Source organism: Diabrotica virgifera, chromosome 3 (genome assembly GCF_917563875.1).
Source record: "Diabrotica virgifera virgifera chromosome 3, PGI_DIABVI_V3a".
Taxonomy (NCBI): Eukaryota; Metazoa; Arthropoda; class Insecta; order Coleoptera; family Chrysomelidae; genus Diabrotica; species Diabrotica virgifera.
The window spans coordinates 131,814,225-131,833,346 of NC_065445.1; the positions used below are offsets into that span (position 1 = coordinate 131,814,225).

Below are 19,122 nucleotides of genomic sequence, written 5' to 3' on the forward strand. Positions count from 1 at the left end.
TTCAGGTTGAATGATATCGTTATACAGGTCTGCACCGAGCAGGATACCAATTGGGGATGTTACATGGAACATCGGATCACCTAATGGTATCTCTGAGGGTATGTTTAGTTTGCTCGCCGAAATAGAAATTTGAGGAAGCGGATTTGTTATCTTTGGGAGTACAGAGCACGAGATGTCAAAAGGAACGTCGTTAGCGACAGCGAAAATTGTTGTATCTACAATAGATTGAGACGAGGATGAGGTGGAGTTAATTCCATTGATCCGTAATTTTCCATCTCTAGTGGTGAGTGACAGTTCCTTTACGAGGTCAGCACTAATAAATGAAACCTGTGAGGCCGAGTCTAAAAGTGCCTTTGCGAAGACCCTCTTGCCGCTAGGAGCGACAAGATAGACCTGGAGTGTGCTTAATAACACCAAATGATTATCAAGCGAGGCTGCAGATAGAGCCATTGAATGTGGAGTCGAATTTTGAAGATTAACTTCCGTTTCAGGAGCTCTAACATGTGAGGGCCCCTGTTGTGAATTACCCTGTGTATGGGAGTTATTTGAGATAGCGGTTTTATTATGATTATTTGAGTTGTGTTGGCCAACAGCCGCGGAAGGGTTACTATGACCCGTTTTGTCGAAATGGAGCAACGTGTGATGACGAGATTTACAAACTATGCAAGAGAATTTGGATTTACACTGATCGAGCATGTGAGACCCAAGACAATTAATACAAAATTTATTTTGTTTGACAAAACTAAAACGTTCTTTAGAATTCAACTGCTTGAACTGAGGACAAGAGTAGATCGAGTGAGAGTCGTTGCAATAGGAACATTTCTTAGGACCTAAGCGAGGCGAAAGGTTACTGGTAGAAGTGTCTGAGGCTAGGTGTAAAGAGTGTCTGGAAGTAGTAGTCGATTTTGGTTTTGATTGAGATTGAATATTCTCAAGATGAACAACGCGTGTCTCGATTTCCCCTAGAAAATGGACAAAATCAGGGGTAGCTTGGCTACCACCGGATTGGAACTCAAGAGCCCTAATGGTAGGTGCGTCGAGTTTCTGAGTAGCGATATGTATGAGAAGTAAATGCAAGAGATCTGAAGGGGGCCTATTCAAGTTCAATAGGGCCTTGAAATTATTTGACATGACCGTATGAAAATTTCTTAATTGTGAGTGATTTGCGTTTCCAGAAATAGGAGGCGCATCAAGAATTTGAGAGATGAGAGTTTTGATAAGCGATTTAGAGTTGGCGTACCTTTGTGTCAGGTTATCCCGGGCTATTTTGTAATTGTCACCTGTGAGTGGGATATGCTCGAGAAGCGTCAAAGGCTCGGAAGTTAGAAAACTTTTGAGGTAAATGAGTTTTTCCAGATCACTTAATGTAGTATCAGATCCTATTATTGTATCAAAGGTCTCAATGAATGAATTGTATTCAGTAACTAAGCCACTAAATGGTTTTAACTGAATACGAGGGAGGTTTACTGTTCGTTGCCTAGCCATAGACTGTGAGGTTAGAGAAGAATTAGGGTCAAATTGGAGGGAGGGGGTAGCAGTCACATTAGAACTTTCAATGACCTCTAACCTTTCTTCCAATAGAGAAATTGTATCCAAATATTTATCAAAAACCACAGAGGAATCAGTAGAGGGGGTAGGTTCCTCGGGGATCGTCTCCAGCACATTTTGAGCATCGCGGAAAAGTCCGTAAGAATGTTTGAGTTGTGAAATTATTTCACGAATTTTATATTTGTTTAGAGAATTAAGAGTTGTGGGAACCGAATCAGCCAACTTGGTTATATCAAGTTTTGCGGTGAGCCTCTGTCGGTTATATTTTGATCGGTCAGCCATGTTGCGAGAATGTGAGATTAGATAGATTATTTGCAAATGTCTAAACCTATAAATCGATGCGAAAATGAGAGAATATGTACAATATATTATATATTACACGTTTAATAGTGTGAGATTGGCTTAATAGTATCACCCTGTATGAGCGCAGATTAGTATATGAAATGCAAAACTATAAAATTTCAAAATATATGCAATTTTCCAAAATGGGTATTTTTCAGCAAGTGTGAGACACCCTTAACAAGTATTTAAATTAATTAAATTGAAGGAAAAAACAATTATTTATTTTCTATAGTTTTCTAGAAGTGTAAAATGAGCTTAAGCGAAGCTAAATGTAGCAAAAACTTACAATTTATGCAAGAAAACAAAATTATTTTTAATAATTTTTGTAACCTGTGAACCAGGCTTAATCGGATTCAAAATTATAAATTTAATTTAAATCAAAAGGTTGAACAAACAATGTTAAAATTATAACACCCGTACTATCAGCCAAGAAATGAGTACACTTTTTGTATACTATAAACAGAAAAATATATTTACGAAAATAAAATAATGTAATATATGCAAATATTTTTTCATACAAACAAAACGACTCCTTTATTTGAACAAAGCAAGTAGTTTCTGAAATTGCACGTGTAGACCGGGCTTAACAACCTACCAGCTATTGTAGAGACGTGCTGGGTTAAATACTGAGAATTTGAGTGCAGAAAGAGAGGAATATTTTATTTTTGTGCCGGGGCGGCGTGGCTTGGAAATTTCCAAATGCAACAGAAAGACACTATAAATGAAAAACCGTTATTCTCAGAATAGAGATTATCAAAATATGCAAATACGAAGGACCTTGAGGATTTAATTAATAAATAATTAATATGATACGGCTCGATGGAACAGAAATGTTTAGGCAATACGTAAAGTATCCTTAACAATAGTAACCTATACTTATTGTACGGTTATAGAGTATATTCCCATAGGTAAGCTGGTTAAGAGTAGATAACGATTTTTCATATGTAATTTAAAGTATTATCTGCATAAATGGCACAAAGAATATTTGCTACGAGAGGTATATGGTTCAAAATGCATACAGTATCACGACTAATAAGTTATGTTCACATACATGTAGAGTACTTACAGTTTTATTCCTTGATGACGTGTCACATCAGAGCTCTGATTGAATTCCATAATCCATTTGGTTCATTTGTAAGGCACTCACTAATACGCTAAATAAATCATCGTCGATAATACTGAGCAGATTGAATTATCTGAGCGGTATAAAACGATAGCAAAAAAAGCCGGTAAAATGCGGCCTTTTTACGAATAGCGGGAGCGTCGATAGATTAGAGATGATTCTCGTTAGGAAGCTTTTGACGATCTGCTCCGGCGAGGGGTTCAAATGCGAGTCTCAACAATAACCTGGAGTTTCCAGAAAGGTTACATAAATACTACTTGAATTTTAAGTAATCAGTAGTACAGGGGCGTAACTAATTATTTTAGTGAGCCGTGTATAATATATTTATTGTACAGATAGATTTGCTTAAAAATTTGACAATAAGTAGTGGATAGTCCAAGGATCAAAATCTATATGATGCCGAAAGACGCTTTTACCATGGGGTGGTTGCCATCTCATCTCGAGGGTGGAATTTTTTTTTATATTTTGACCGCAAATGCTGGTAAAAATATTAATTATAAGCAAAAAATGTTCGTTATACATTTTTTTGATAAAATTAATTTTTCTATTTATTAGTTATCAAAGCTGTTAGTTTTATATCGGAAAGATTACCAGATAACGGCAGTTATCGTCAGTGGCGCAGAAATACACCCCCCTACACGCGACACTATTATATATACGAAATTTTCAATTTTCTAAATCTGACTGAATTGAAAATTTTGCCAACTCCCATCTTCAAGTTCAGAAAAAGACTCACCCATTCATATGTCAACCATCCATTTTGGTCCAAGGGTGTCGATTTTACGGCCCTTCCTATTTAGGGTCTGTTTTTCGTTCTGGTCCCCAAAACTCCCAAAAACTTCGAAAATTTAAGTCCGACTTTTGCGGCTTTTAACAGTACTGATCATTACCTTTCCAACGCATGTCTAATTTTGAACATTACCAGAGAACGGCAGTTCTCGCCAGTGGCGCACACCCACACCACCCTACACGCGACACTATATATAAACAAAATTTTCGATTTTCTAAATCTGACTGAATTGAAAATTGGGCCAACTCCCATCTTAAAGTTCAGAAAAGACTCACACATTTATATGTCAACCATCGATTTTGGTCCAAGGGTGTAGATTTTACGGCCCTTCCTATTTAGGGCCTCTTTTTCGTTCTCGTCACCAAAACTCCCAAAAAGTTTAAAAATTTGTCCAACCTTTGCGGCTTTTAATAGAACTGATCATTACCTTTCCAACGCATGCGCATGTCTAATTTTGAAAATCGGTTATACCATTCAAAAGTTATAGAGCTTAGAAATGTGACTCAATTTTTATTTAAAAAAGGGAAAATGTTTGTGGATATGTATGTATGTATGTGTGTTTGAAAGTTAAACCGATTTGATATTTTTCTCTGTGTTTAAAGAGGGGTCAGGGCCGATTTAGAACCGGTGTAGTTTGATACTTTTGACCACCCATAAGCCAGCTATAGGACTTGGTAGGTGCAAAACGGCATATTTTTGGGGGTATATATATATTCGGATCACGAAGAGGCAGGAGAACCGCAAATACATCAAATCAATGGTGTTGACTTAAGCTTTCAAATGGTGTTTAAGCCGTCAGGATCAGACATACACACGGCTCAGTATAGCCGAAAAACTGAAAAACTAAACTTTGAAAATTTTGGTTTTTCGACAATTACTCAACATTTCAACGTACGAATTGCGCCAATAACTTAGCGTTTGTAGAAGGACTCAAGACGAATCTAACGATGTATACCTCATATCCGGAAAAATTCGAATTTTTAGGTTATAGGCTTCATAAAGATGATAAAATCTATTTCCTGTGGGAAAAAACGGTTTCGAAAGCTCAATAATTCCTGTAATAGCTTCAGTTATCATACTTGACCTTAGATCCATCAGATACTACTGGTTAATACGTTTCAAACTCATGTTTACTGATCAAAATCGGTTAAGCCGTTTAGAAGTTATTAAGATACAAAAGTATAATCCAATTAACGATTATTCCCCAAATGGTTTATGTAGTTGTAGTGGTTACGACGCTAAATTTGATCTGGCAACGGGCAATCCGACTTCATTTACCGGCCATCTCAATATATTTTTTTTTCAATCTATTTCGAATAGAAAAAAATCTAGTGTACATTCGATGGACACTAGCTCATTTGGGAGATAATGCAACAAAGGTGACAATTTATAAAGCTTGACGTGTAATAGAGGAACATTGCATTCAACTTCATACATTTAATTTATAAATAACTTTGAGAAACTCCTGATACAAGAATAAAAAACCGCTAAACGCCGTAAAAATGAGTGGCGCATAAAATATTCCAGCTACAAAAGATCTGATATGAATGTTACGTGGCGCGAAAATGAATTTTCATTTGATGCAAAACAAAATTTTAGTTTTATTTTAAAATATTTTTCCATAATATTTGCTAATTTTGAAGTAAACGCGCCACAAAAGAGTCTCAAAATTCAAACTGTATCAAAGTTACTCTTTTGTGGCGCGTTTACTTCAAATTTAGCAAATATTATGGAAAAATATTTTAAAATAAAACTAAAATTTTGTTTTGCATCAAATGAAAATCCATTTTCGCGCCACGTAACATTCATATCAGATCTTTTGTAGCTGGAATATTTTATGCGCCACTCATTTTTACGGCGTTTAGCGGTTTTTTATTCTTGTTAAATTATACAACACTCAATAATGAACACTATCAAACTAATAGATTTCAAATTGATTCTAGGCTAAATTCCGCACTTCGTATGGAATTGTTCATGAATTTGCAGCCTCGGTTCCGATGTCAACATACCTGGTATCTTTTGCTTTTACTAATTTTCCTTACTACAGTGAAAATTTCGAATACCAAGGAAGACAGATTCCAATAAGAATATTCACGGTCAACGCAAGTAAAGAAAATAACGAGTTTGCTATGCAATGTGTTAAAACTGCATTTTCATTTTATTCGGAATATACGGACATTAGCTATCCACTACCAAAACTAGGTAAGTATCAAATTTTATTATTTTAATAGTTAGACAGTATAGACCAGTATCCATATGCAAAGATCTCCTCAATAACCTGGCAAAAGACAATAAAGTGTCTTTAATATGGGCGCCCGGTCATAAAGGGGTTCATGGAAACGAACGAGTAGATATGTTAGCCAAACAAGGCTCGAGAGAAACTTTCAAAGGCCCATCAGAACCTTTCTGTGACATCACTATAGATGCTACGAAAAACGAAGTTCAGAAATAACTGATAAAGAATCATCAAAATAAGTGGAGAACCACTCAAGGGCAAATCCAGACTAAAAAAATACATAATCAAGAATATTGATAAAAAAACTCTCTAAGCGCCGGACTCCACTTGCGATTTTCTAGTCGCGCGATTGTTTTGTCGCGAAGTTTGACTCAAATGATTGTTTCAAATACAAGTCAATCCACGATTATTTAGTCGCAAATTAATTGACTTGTATTTGAAACAATGTGTTCAATCTTCACGACAAAACAATCGCGCGACTACAAATCGCAAGTGGAGTCCGGCGATAACAGGTTGATGCACCTTAATAAACGAGAGATCAAAACGGTCACTGAAATGGTGACTGGACATTGCCGTTTAAGAAATCACCTATACAAACTAGGTAAGGTGAATGAACCATGGTGCAGAAAGTGCGAAATGGAAGAAGAGACTGCCATACACATACTATGCCATTGCAGTGTGCTAGGTGATGTAAGGCAGGACTTCACTGGTCAAATGAGGTTTGAACCAGCAGAGATCCTAAAACTTCTTCTTCTTCAAATGCAAATCCACTAATGGATGTTGGCGATCACATTTTCCATTAACTCTCTGTTTCTTGCAATGTGTATCAGAGATTGTATGTCGTTAATCCCTGTCCATTCCCTTATGTTTCGGAGCCAGGACATTTTCTTGCGTCCTATTCCTCTCCTGCCTTCAATTTTACCCTGGATTATAAGTTGAAGGAACTGGTATTTTTCATTTCGCATGATGTGACCCAAATACGCCGTTTTTCTTTTCTTGATGTTTTCGAAAAGCTGACGTTCTTGGTTGATTCTTTTAAGGACATCCTCATTTGTGACTTTCGCTGTCCATGGTATCTTTAGGATACGGCGATAAAGCCACATTTCGAAGGCTTCTAATCTGTTTATATCCCTCGTTTTGAGTGCCCAGCCCTCTATGCCATATAGCAGCACCGACCACACGTAGCATTTAGTAAACCTTAGTCTCAGTGTAAGGTCGAACTCTGAGCAGGTCAGTACCTTCCTGAATTTTACGAAAGCTTGTCGAGCTTGCTCAATGCGACATTTTACTTCCCTGTCCGATGCCCAGTCTTCAAAAAGCCACGTTCCTAGGTATTTGAATTTGCTGACTCTCTCAATGGACTTAGTATTCAGTGTTATGGTGGAGTTTTCAAATGCATCCAAGTTTCTGGAGATGATCATGAATTTGGTCTTTTTGGTATTAATCTCTAGTCCCATTCGCTTACTGTATTCTCCGATTATAGTGACAAGTTGTTGAAGATCTGCTATGTTGTCGCAAATTAAGGCAGCATCATCAGCATATCGTATGTTGTTGATCAATACTCCATTCACTTTGATTCCCATCTCTGCATCTTCCAAAGACTCCTGAAATATGGCTTCCGAATAAATGTTAAATAAAAGAGGGAAAAGCACACATCCCTGCCGAACACCCCTTTTTATATGTTTGGATTTGGATATAGAATTGTCTATTTTTAATTGTGCTGCCTGATACCAGTACAAGTTTTCAATGCATCTTATGTCTTTTTGGTCTATATCAAGCTTCTTGAAGATCTGCATTAACTTGTGATGTTGGACACGATCAAACGCTTTCTCGTAGTCTAAAAAGCACAGGAATACGTCCTTCCTCTGATCGTAACAATTTTGGACCAACACCTGTGTTGCTACTATTGCTTCTCTTGTTCCCAAACCTTGCCTAAACCCAAACTGAGAATCACTGATGTCCCATTCACATTTTTTGTATAATCTTTGATGTAGTATTTTTAAGAATATTTTTAAAGTGTGACTCATTAGGCTAATGAGTCTGTGATCCTCACATCTTTTTGCATTGACTTTTTTGGGTAGGGGAATAAATGTAGAGAGCAACCACTGCTGAGGATAGCAACCAGTTTCATAAATAAAATTAAATATTTTATGTAGTGCTGAAATTCCCCTTTAATCTAGTAGTTTGAGTATTTCTTAAGGGATTTCATCAGGTCCAGGTGCCTTATTGTTTTTTGAATATAATATTGCCTTTTCTATTTCCTCTTTAGTGATTGAAGGGCCAGTCAGCTGGTCGTCTGTATAAACTTCACTCATGGGTCTTTCGTCATGAAAGAGCTCCTGGATATAGTTTTCCCATATATGAATTTTCTCTTTTTCGCCTAGCACTACCTGGTTATCCTGATTAACTATAATAGTTGGTCTTCGTTTTCTGTATATTCCAGCAGTCTCCTTAAGCTTTTTATGTAAATTCCGATCGTCATGTTGTCGTTGTAAATGTTCTAGATCGATACATTGTTGCTTAAGCCATTCATTTTTTGCTATTCTTATCTTTGCTTTTATTTGCCTGTTAATGTTTTTATACATATTGCTGCCATCTGGGTCATTCTTGTGTCGTCGTCGTTCATCCATTAGTAATAGTATTTCTTCTGTCATCCATTTTTTTTCATCCATTTTTTTATCCTAAAACTACCAATAAGAAAACTGTTGACGTTTGTTGAGGCCACTGGCCTCCACTGTTGAGGATTTATTAGAGTTTAGGGAGAAGAACAGGGTTTGATACAAAGGTCCTATGACCAAGTGCCAGAGACTAACGGGTCTCGCCTGAGTTAAGAAGAAGAGGAGGAAGACTAAAGAAGACAAGATTATGTGAATTTAAATGGACTAAAGCAACCTGTGGTGAGTCTTATAAAGACAGAATGATAGTGATATATGTAAAAATCATAGTGACCATGAAGGTCTTACTGATATTGAGATGTTTGAAAATGTTAATTTTAATAATGGCGTTATCGTCGATTTACCTAGGTTCAAAAATACTTCCATTTCAGATAACCTACTGAATGTAAGAGATGAGGAGGAAAGTAACACTATCATTAAAATAAATAAGATATCTCTCAAGCCTCCTACATAGTTAAAGGACTATATTGTGTTAAATTGAAATTGTGGTAATAATGGCATTTCAGATAACCTACTAGTACATTCTTTCACGGTTTTTGCTCTAAATTTTAAAGAACCGCTTGGATTGACATGAAACTTGGCATACGCGTAGTTTACATGTCAAAGAAAAAAAGTGATATTGTGCCGATGTGTGCTTTTACCCTGGGGGTGACTTTCACCCCCTCTTGGGTGTGAAAACATATATATCCAAATTAAGTTCGGAAATGGATAAACTGACTAATTTTAAGTAACTTTTGTTCTATAGAGCTTTTTCGCCAAGTCAACACTTTTCGAGTTATTTGCGAGTGAATATGTTCATTTTTCAACAAAATAACTACCTACATTTTTAGACGGTTTCTCGCAAATAACTCAAAAAGTAAGTATTTTGTCGAAAAAAACGTTCTTAGCAAAAATATAGCCTGTAAAAAAGTAAAAAAATAGTGTACGTGTTAGGTCTCTGGACTTCGTAGAACCAGAGTTATTCCCAATGAAAAATATATTCATATTCACCAAATTTCAAATAGAATATTCCGAAGTGAAATATCCAAAAAAATTAAGCACTTTTTGGGAAAAACCCATTATAACTTTTTAAAGTCATTAAAAAAAGCTTTATTTAAGTTTTTATAAAAAGTTTCTAGCATTAAATTTAAGCAAATTACGCTCAAAATAGAGTTGGTCCCTTTTGTTTTGGCAAAAAAAATCGGGAAGACCACCCCCTAATTAGCAACTTAAATGAAATTAATCGTTACCGCTCCACAAATTATTTTACTTATGTTGTGTTTATATGATCTGTAAATTTCATCGATTCAAAGTGCTTATTTTTGAAAAAATTTGGTTTTAAAAATGTGGTTTTTTGTGGCTTTAAAAAATTTAAAATGTGGTTTTAAAAAATTTGGTTTTTTGAAAAATGTGCTTTTTTCAAAATAACTTAAAAATTGTTAGAGATACCAAAAATCTCGAACAATAAAAAAAATCAGCATTGCTTTTTTGAATATCATGTATCTTTTTGTTTTTTTGTTAGACAAAAATTGATTAAGATTTGGTGTTTCTAAATTTGCATACATTCGTGATCAGTGACTCGTTCAACCCCTTTGAATATATATATCGTTCAAAATAAGGACTTTGAACCGATGAAACTTACAGATCATATAAACAATACATAGACGAGTCAAAAACCTTGTGAAGTAGTAACGACTAAGTTCATTTGAGATACTAATTAGGGGGTGATTTTCCCGATTTTTTTACCAAAAAAAAAGGGACTAACTTTATTTTGAGCGTAACTTGTTTACTTTTGATGCTAGAAATTTTTTTTATAAAACAAAAATGAATCTTTTTTAAACACTTTAAATAAGTTGTAATGAGTTTTCTCCGAAATGTGCTTCATTTTTGGTTATTTCACGTTAAAATATTCCATTTGGAATTTGACGAATATGAACCTATTTTTAATTAGCTGTAACTTTGCTTCTACTAGGTATAGAGACGTGATATATATACCTTTTAAATTTTTTTACAGGCTATATTTTTGATAAGAATATTTTTTCGACAAAATACTTACTATTTGAGTTATTTGCGAAAAGCCGTCTAAAAGCGTGAAATAACTCGAAAAGTATTGACTTAGTGAAAAAACTCTATAGAACAAAAGTTACTTAAAATTAGTCAGTTTATCCATTTCCGGACTTACTTTGGACGAAGTCCCCAAGAGGGGGTGAAAACCACCTAAGGGGCAAAAGCACATATCGGCACAATATCACTTTTTTTCTTTGATTTGTTACCTATGTGTATGCCAAATTTCATGTCAATCCAAGCGGTTCTTTAAAATTTAGAGGTTTTGCAATATTTTACCGTTAAAGAACGTACTATACTGAATGTAAGAGATGAGGAGGAAAGTAACACTATCATTAAAATGAATAAGATATCTCTCAAGCATCCTACATATTTAAAGGACTATATTGTGTTAATTTGAAATTGTGGTAATAATGGTAGCCCAAATAGCCCAAGCGGGGATTTTTGCAGTTACTCGAGCGCGTCAGATTATCACATGGAGAGAAACCTTGTACCATGGAAATCTACCTCTACCATATATTGTCTCTCAATACAGGGGAGTTCGTTAAGGGGGTCTGAAAAAAATCTATCCTTAGAAAAACTCGAAATTAGGATATTAGATTGACTTGAGATTAAGATAAGGTATGTTAAGTACATGCAAAAAAGTGTATATTTCAAAAATCTGACGATTTGAGGTGGCGTAAGGAAATGGGTAAGTCACAAAGTTTCACAAAAAAGGGAATATTTCGCGAAATGAACGTCAGATCGAAAAACTAAAAAATACCTGTTAAATATTTTTTTAAAATCTATCGAATGATACCAAACACGACCCCCCACGGAGAGGGGTGGGGGGTAAATTTTAAATTTTAAATACGAACCCCGCGATATTTCGCGAAATGAACATCAGATCGAAAAACTGCAAAATACACGTATTCAATATTTTTGAAAAATCTATCGAATAGCACCAAACACGACTCCCCACGGAGCTGGGGTGGGGGGTTACTTTAAAATCTTAAATAGGAGTCCCCAATTTTTATTGAAAATTTTAATTCATTACGTAAATATAAGTAACTTTTACTCGAGATATTTTTTCGAATTATGGATATATTACGCTATAATCGGAAAAATCGAGTGTTGGAATGGAAAATTAAATTAAAAAAATGGAAAGTCCCCCACTTCACTTTATGGAAAACTTTACCTAACTTTTTTGGTTTTAGGACCTACTCTTCACAACCCAATCGGTCCCCATAACGCTCGAGTAACTGCAAATTTAGCATACTTTCCTCCACTCTATAATAAGTTATAATTAATAATATAATAAGTTAAGGTTGCTACTTGTTTGTATTTGTATTTTAGTTTTGTACGATGTATTTTAGTAAAAAAAAAGGGAACGTGTAATATAATATGTTAAAAAGGTAAAAGAAGAAGACCGATGACAGACGCATGTCATTCAGGTACCGCCATTCCGGCCAGAGTCATGTAACTTGTAACTTGTAGCTTCTTGATTGCTATAATATAAAAAAGTACTTCCACTCTAAGTTTTCCCATGCACGAAATTATTCACGAACTACTTTTTATACTAGGTTTCTTTTTAACTCACAGAAACTAGTATCGCAAAATTAAGCCGCTTTTGCATAGAAATCACAATAAGTTAAACAAGGATAAACAATATCAAATGTCGTTGATAGCTTCTGAATTTTGTTGTTTATAATGTTCAATGACAGTAACAGTTTTTTTATTTATTTGCTTTAATTGTTTATTTGGTTTTATAAATCAATAAAGTTTTATTTATTTATTAATAAATTTAGTTTGGTTTTATATTTATAAAAAATACATATATTATTTCAGTTAAATAAAGGAAGAGTTGCAATACTGACTTTTGGGTTCCCAGACAAAGACGAGTATTAATCGTGTAGGGTTGATAACTCAACACTTTTTTTTGTGAAAAATTTGCATTTGTATCACTGTTCCCCCAAAGGTTTTTTTTTTTATTTAAACACAAAACCACATCAACCGCGCAGAGTTATTAGTGGATATGACAATACAATTTGATGTCTTTTAAATATGTCAACACTGATGCAATCTTTTTGGTGAGGATTGTCTTGAGGTCATCATCTGAGATTCTATGGGATCTTCTTTCGTTCTGGAATTGCGGACACTCAAGCAGGATATGTTTGACAGTCAGTGGATCGAAGCAGTTGGAGTAGATTGGTGGTGGTTCTTTTGTTATTAAGTTTTTGTGTGTTAAGGCAGTATGGCCAATTCTTAGACGGTTAATAATAACTTAGTTTCTTCTGTTGGAGGGATTATCCAGAACAACATCTATTTTTGTGTAGATTTCTTTTAATTTGCTACATATTTTTTCCGAATGATTTTGCCATGTATTAGTACAGTGGACTTTAACCAGGTTCTTCAGGTCCGTACACGGATATGTTTTCAACTTTGCTGTATGGTTTGCGCTCATTCGACTTTTGTTTGCCAATTCATCTGCTTTTTCATTTCCATATATACCTGCATGTGAAGGTACCCAGATAAAAACCACTTCCTTTCCTAATGCTCGAAGTGTTTCTAGTTCATTTTTTATTCTTTGTAAAATAGTGTTTTTGGTATACATTTGTTTCAGCCCTAATAATGCATTTAATGAGTCTGTTATGACGATGCATTTCATCGTTTTGCTCTGCTTGAAAAATATTAGGGCTTCCAAAATAGCTGTAGTCTCGCCTGTAAGAATACTGCAGTTTGTAGGTATTGATATGCTGTAAGAATTTACATTAGAGTAGTAGGCAGCAGCGTGACTATTTGGAGTTTTAGAGGCGTCGGTAAAGATTTGCAAATACTTAGGATAGTGGTCTAGAATTTCCATAAATAGATGTTTAATTATTGTGGGATTTGTAGTTAATTTGGGATACTTTGTTAGTGTTAAGTCAATAGTTAATGGGTGGTTTGTCCATGGGGGAAAGTTTGAATTTATATTTAGCGATACATTGAGTTGACTCCTATCGAAATTTGTGAGCTTGATTCTGTCTATGAGGGGTGTAGAGTTTTTTGTTTTTTTGTTAGGAGGAAGACCAGGGTTGCATATGTGAGAGAAAACAGGATGCTGTTTTTGGGATGATATTTTTGCAATGTAGTTCAAAGATAGTTGCTGTCGTCTTATATGTAATGGTGGTTCTCCCGTTAGAGCTTGCATACTACTACCCGGACTAGTTTTAAATGCACCTATTGCCAATCACAAAGCTGTAGTTTGAATACTGTTTAGTTTTTTAAGGTGTACAACCATATACAACCATAATCGATTTTACTTCTGATGAGAGATTTGTAAAGATTAATTAATATTTTATAACCAGCTCCCCAAATTTTATTGGATAATATTTTGAGGATATTTAATCTCTTTTGACAGGAAAGCCGTAGTTTATTTATATGCGAATTCCAATTTAAAGTTCTCTCGAAAGTTAGACCTAGAAAGTCTGTTTCTTTTGACTGCTCTAAAAGTGAATTATTTAATGTTAGATTAGTTGTTAGATGGGTTTTATTTTTATTAAAAATAAAATATCGTGTTTTTTCACCAAAAAAAGTAAATCCCGTTTTCATCGTCCAGTTTTGAAGCCGGTTTAGGAAACTTTGTATAATTTTTGTGGCTGTCATTACGTTATTTGATTTGGTGTAAACAACAATGTCATCTGCATAAATACTAGCTTTAATGGGTGCTTTAATTACATTCATAATACTATTGAAAGCGAGTAAGAATAGAGTTGGACTAAGAATCGAACCTTGAGGGATTCCGTTGTCTAATCTCTTAGGTGAACTTGTAACACCATTTATTCAACTTGAATTGAGCGATTTTTTAGGAAATTCTTTATAAATGCCAGCATGCGACCTTCAATTCCATTCTCTTTCAATGTTTGTAGAATACAGTGTCTCCATGCTCTATCGAAAGCTTGGGTTATATAGAAAAATATTGCTATTAGTTTTTGATTGTTGGCAAAAGCTTCATTAATTGAAGTCTGTAATGCAACGTGGTTGTCTGTTGTGGATCTACCACTTCGAAAACCGCTTTGGAAAGTAGTAAGGACATTGTACTTTTCTAAGTACCAAATGAGGCGGAGGTTTAATATTTTTTCAAGGATCTTGCACATGCAACACGTAAGAGAGATAGGTCCGTAAGAGGTAGGGTTGTCTTTTGGTTTGTTAGGCTTAATAATAGGAATGATTATTGCTTGAGACCAGAGATCTGGGAATTCGTGCTTTACGAAAGAGGTATTAAATAAATCTAACAGAATTAATTTGGCTTCGAGGGGTAGGTTTTTTATAAAGACTGGTAGAATATCATCTGGTTCTGCAGATGTGTTTTCTAGATTTGATAGGGAAAATTCTAACTCTTGAAGAGTTATAGGTACATTTAAGGGACTGCCGGAGTTATTTATAGGGATTGTAGAAGCTTTTATGTTTTTTTTGTGTGTTAGAGATTCGTAAGAAATATTTTTATCGCTGGAATTTTATTGATAGACATCAGCTAAAACTTCTGCAATTGTATTTTTGCAGCTAATTAATTTATTATTGTGTGTTAATGTGTTTATATGTCTAAAAGAATTTGACCCTTTGAGTTTACGAATTTTTGTCCAAATAACTTCGGAGGGCGTTGAAGGATTTATAGAAGATACGTATTCTCTCCAGGTATCTCTTTTGCTTTTTTTATAAGATATTTTGCTCTTGCTCTGAGATTTTTGAAACTAAGTAAATTTTCATTAGCTTTGTGTTTTTTAAATTTATTAAAAGATAGAGCTTGTGCTACTTCATTGTTCCACCATGGTACTGGTGGTCTTTTGCAGAGCTTCGTTTTACCTATATTTTTTAGAGATGCTTCTGTAATTATGTGGTTTAAGGACGAAATATTAGAGTTTATGTCATTACTTATATAATAGTTTTCAATTTTCTTTTGAATGTCAACTTGATAAGACGACCAATTTGCAGTCTTTAATTTCCAGGATTGATAGATTTGAAAATTAGGCGATTGAATTTCATTTGATGAGATGCAGATAGGAAAGTGATCACTGTCATATAAAGATTTTAAAGTATTCCAGGTGAGAAACGTTGATAAGGATTGACTGCATAGTGATAAATCTATGGAGGAAAATGAGCCTTTATAAGAGTTAAATCTTGTAGAGTTTCCTGTATTAAGTAATAGCAGATCAGAAGAGTCGATGAGATGTTTCATTAAATTACCGTATTTGTCTATTTTAGAGCTTCCCCATGCAGGATGATGACAGTTCATATCCCCTAAAATTATTTTTGGATGTGGAATTTTTTTGAGAAGGTTATTTAGTTCTTGTAGATCTAATTCACTAGGGTGTGGTAAATAAATGTTGCATATATGTTAATATGTTTTAGGTATGTAATACTTACTGCTACAGCTTCGAGATTAGTACTTAATGTGATCGGCTTAACTTCTAGGTCTCTTCTTAGAAAGATGGCTACTCCGCCACGTGCCTGTTGTGCTATTCTGTTTTTTGGAAAACATTGGTAGTTTCGAAGATTAATATTGGATTGCTTAAAATTAGTTTCTTGAAGACATAAGATCTTAGGGCATGTTTCATTTATTAGAAGTTTTAATTGTTCTAAATGGGTATAGAACCCATTAATATTCCACTGTAATATAAAGGGGTTAGACATTTTCGAGTTCTGCCTGAGAATGTGTTTCATCGGTCTCTCCTGTGGAAGAGAAATTATTGGGGCTTAGTTTCTTTCTTAATCGAGTTATATTATTTTTTGACTTTGAATTGTGGGTATAAGCGTGAACAAAATTAAGGATCTGAATTAGTTCGGTTGTTTCGTTCTAATAATCTTTTGAAGTTATTTCAGGATGTTTCGCGTTTAGTGTGTTTTCCAGAAAGTCACATATTTCGTCGTAGTTAGAGACAAATGGTGGTGATCTATTTGCAATTTTGCCTTTAATTGTCTCTAGAGAAAGTAAAAGTTCTTTGCGAGAATTTCTTTTTGACGTTTTTGTCTATTTCTTTGATTTCCTTGCTACAGGAGAAGTGAAGATCTGTGAATCGGTCTGTGTGGTATTTGCTTTAATTTCTGGAGAAAATGAGATGAGCCTTTTTAGTTGTTTGGTGACGTTTGGAATAATTGGAGGTTGTATTATTTCTAATGGAGTAGGATTGCTGATATTGTTAGAAGTTGATGATGTTGGGATTTTTAAAGTGTTTGTTTCATTTGTATTACTTATAGATCTTGACATGTCATCAGTTTCCATGGTAGGTTCTAATTGGTTATTAGAGACCTGTACTGTAGTTAATATGTTTTGGGAAGTTGCTGGGTGTTCGTTAGAGGTGGATATTAAGGCTTTGTCAGAATATTTTTGTTCTGTTTGGTTATAAGATATATTTGTTGTAGATTGTGTGTTTTGGGAGGTTTCTGGAAGGGCATTAAAAGTGGTTTAATTAGAATTGGTTGGGTCAGGATTGGTTGTATTATAATTGGTTGGGGCAGTATTGGTTGTATTGGAAGTGGTTGGATTAGAAGTGGTTGTATTAGCATTGTCAGAGCATTCTGTTTCATGGTGACCAATAGTCTTGCATTTTGAACAGTTGAATCCTTCTATAGAAAGGTATAATCTGTAAGTGGTATTATCATGAGAGATCATGAAAGAATCGGGAATGGACTTATTTTCTAAAGGTGTGATAAACGTTTGCCTTCTAAAACTCAAGACATGGCTGTATTCGCTTTCAGGCATTCCTACCCTAAGAAAAGTCATTTTAGAGACGGCATTTATATCCATTTTACGTAGTTCTTGTTCAATTAACGTGGTTGGAACAATAGGACCAGCGTTTGATATTATCAGTCTTTGAGCTGAAGTGATAAGTCTTCTTATATCTACTTGAGTATCTTTTATATTGACACATTTGTGGGAATGCAGCAATGACTCAACCATATTTTTAGAAAAAAGATATATACATATTCTATTGTTTTCGATTCTGGAAGCGAAAGATACGTTACGTGGACCAACTATTGAACCGACGGCTATGATGTACTCTTGAACTTTGGTTCCTTCAATACTAGAAAGAACTATGGCTTCGTCTTTTGTTGGTTGTTTAAACGTGTTAACAATACTGGAATATGAGATGTGAGATGAAGCGTGGGTAGACTAGTGTTCATGGTGTTATTCACAGTCTTGATTGATTAATTTCTGAGACGTTACAAGGCCGGCCCTGTCGCCGGTTCAAAAACCGGTTTGGATCTTGGCCCAAAACTGGTCGTATTTATATTTCTTGGATATTTTATAGGTTATATTATTATTAATATAATTATTATAATATAATGTGGTTTTTGGTACTCACGTCAGGTTTGCAAGGTTTACATGGTGTTTCCACTATAACTATGTGGAGGAACTAACAAAATAATTTTAAACTGTGTTTTTTTATCAATTAAAAACTGATAAATTTCGCAGCGGTTTACAACGTGATATATCCATTTATCCATATATCCAATTCACTCGATAGTTTTGTATTTCTCAACCTTAAGTAATATTAAATCTTCTTAACAATAGTAACTTTGTTATTGTGACCTTTTTTTTTAAATTCATTTCTTGCCCTGCTATATTTATCTTTACCTATATTCGTAATAGTTTGTATGGTGTTCAAGATGTTTAATGTTGAGTCCATTAATCTCCTCAATAGTGAAAACAGATTAACCACTTCAATAAATTAACTGTACAAAATACGTTCACGGGATAATAGCCATTTCCTAATTATTACCACTGACACTCTGGCAGTACGTATTAATAATACACATCGACGTACGGTTCTATTTCTGGATCCCGCGTACCAAAAAAAGTTGATTAATAGCAATCTGAACATTTGTTAATAGCATAACGGTGTCTAGTCAGATAAACTTTCATGTACGGGAACACTGGAACAGGCAAAGTTTTAATTGTGGAACAGGGAAAAAATTTGGAACGTCAGACTAGGAAAACGTCCCATGCACGTCTGTCCGTTTGTGAGACAGATTGAGAGTTTAATGAAAGGGAATAACAAATCAATTGGAAGTTCTGTCCGACAAAACACCTGTGACATTTTCGTAGTCTGTCGGTCTAAATTTTTAACCTGTTCGACAATTAAAACTTCCCCTGTTCCAGTGTTCCCATACATCAAAGTTTGTCCGACTAGACACCGTTAAGCTATTAACAAATTTTCAGCTTGCTATTAATCAACTTTTTTTGGTACGCGTGTTCCAAGCAAATTATTCACTTTTATTTATTCAACTTGTTTGAAAATGAATCGTGACGCATGGGAAAAGCTATAGTGGAAGAACTATAAAAAAGATTTAGTGTATGAACCATATTGTTTGATATATATGACAAAAGGAAACAAAACACAAACTA

General features: G+C 34.6%; 2 protein-coding genes across 2 annotated transcripts in view; one reads left to right on the forward strand and one right to left on the reverse strand.

The window, feature by feature from the left end:
- The window catches only part of LOC126881317 (uncharacterized), a 261,916-nt gene extending 244,934 nt beyond the window's left edge, over nt 1-16,982 (reverse strand). The window contains exon 1 of the mRNA XM_050645539.1: nt 10,967-16,982. Coding sequence (XP_050501496.1) covers nt 13,021-13,926 — 906 coding nt within the window. The 5' untranslated portion in view covers nt 13,927-16,982 and the 3' untranslated portion in view covers nt 10,967-13,020. The remainder of the gene's footprint in view (nt 1-10,966) is intronic.
- The window catches only part of LOC114341112 (glutamyl aminopeptidase), a 256,934-nt gene that overhangs the window by 63,571 nt on the left and 174,241 nt on the right, over nt 1-19,122 (forward strand). Inside the window, exon 4 of the mRNA XM_050645538.1 lies at nt 5,747-6,005. Coding sequence (XP_050501495.1) covers nt 5,747-6,005 — 259 coding nt within the window. The remainder of the gene's footprint in view (nt 1-5,746; nt 6,006-19,122) is intronic.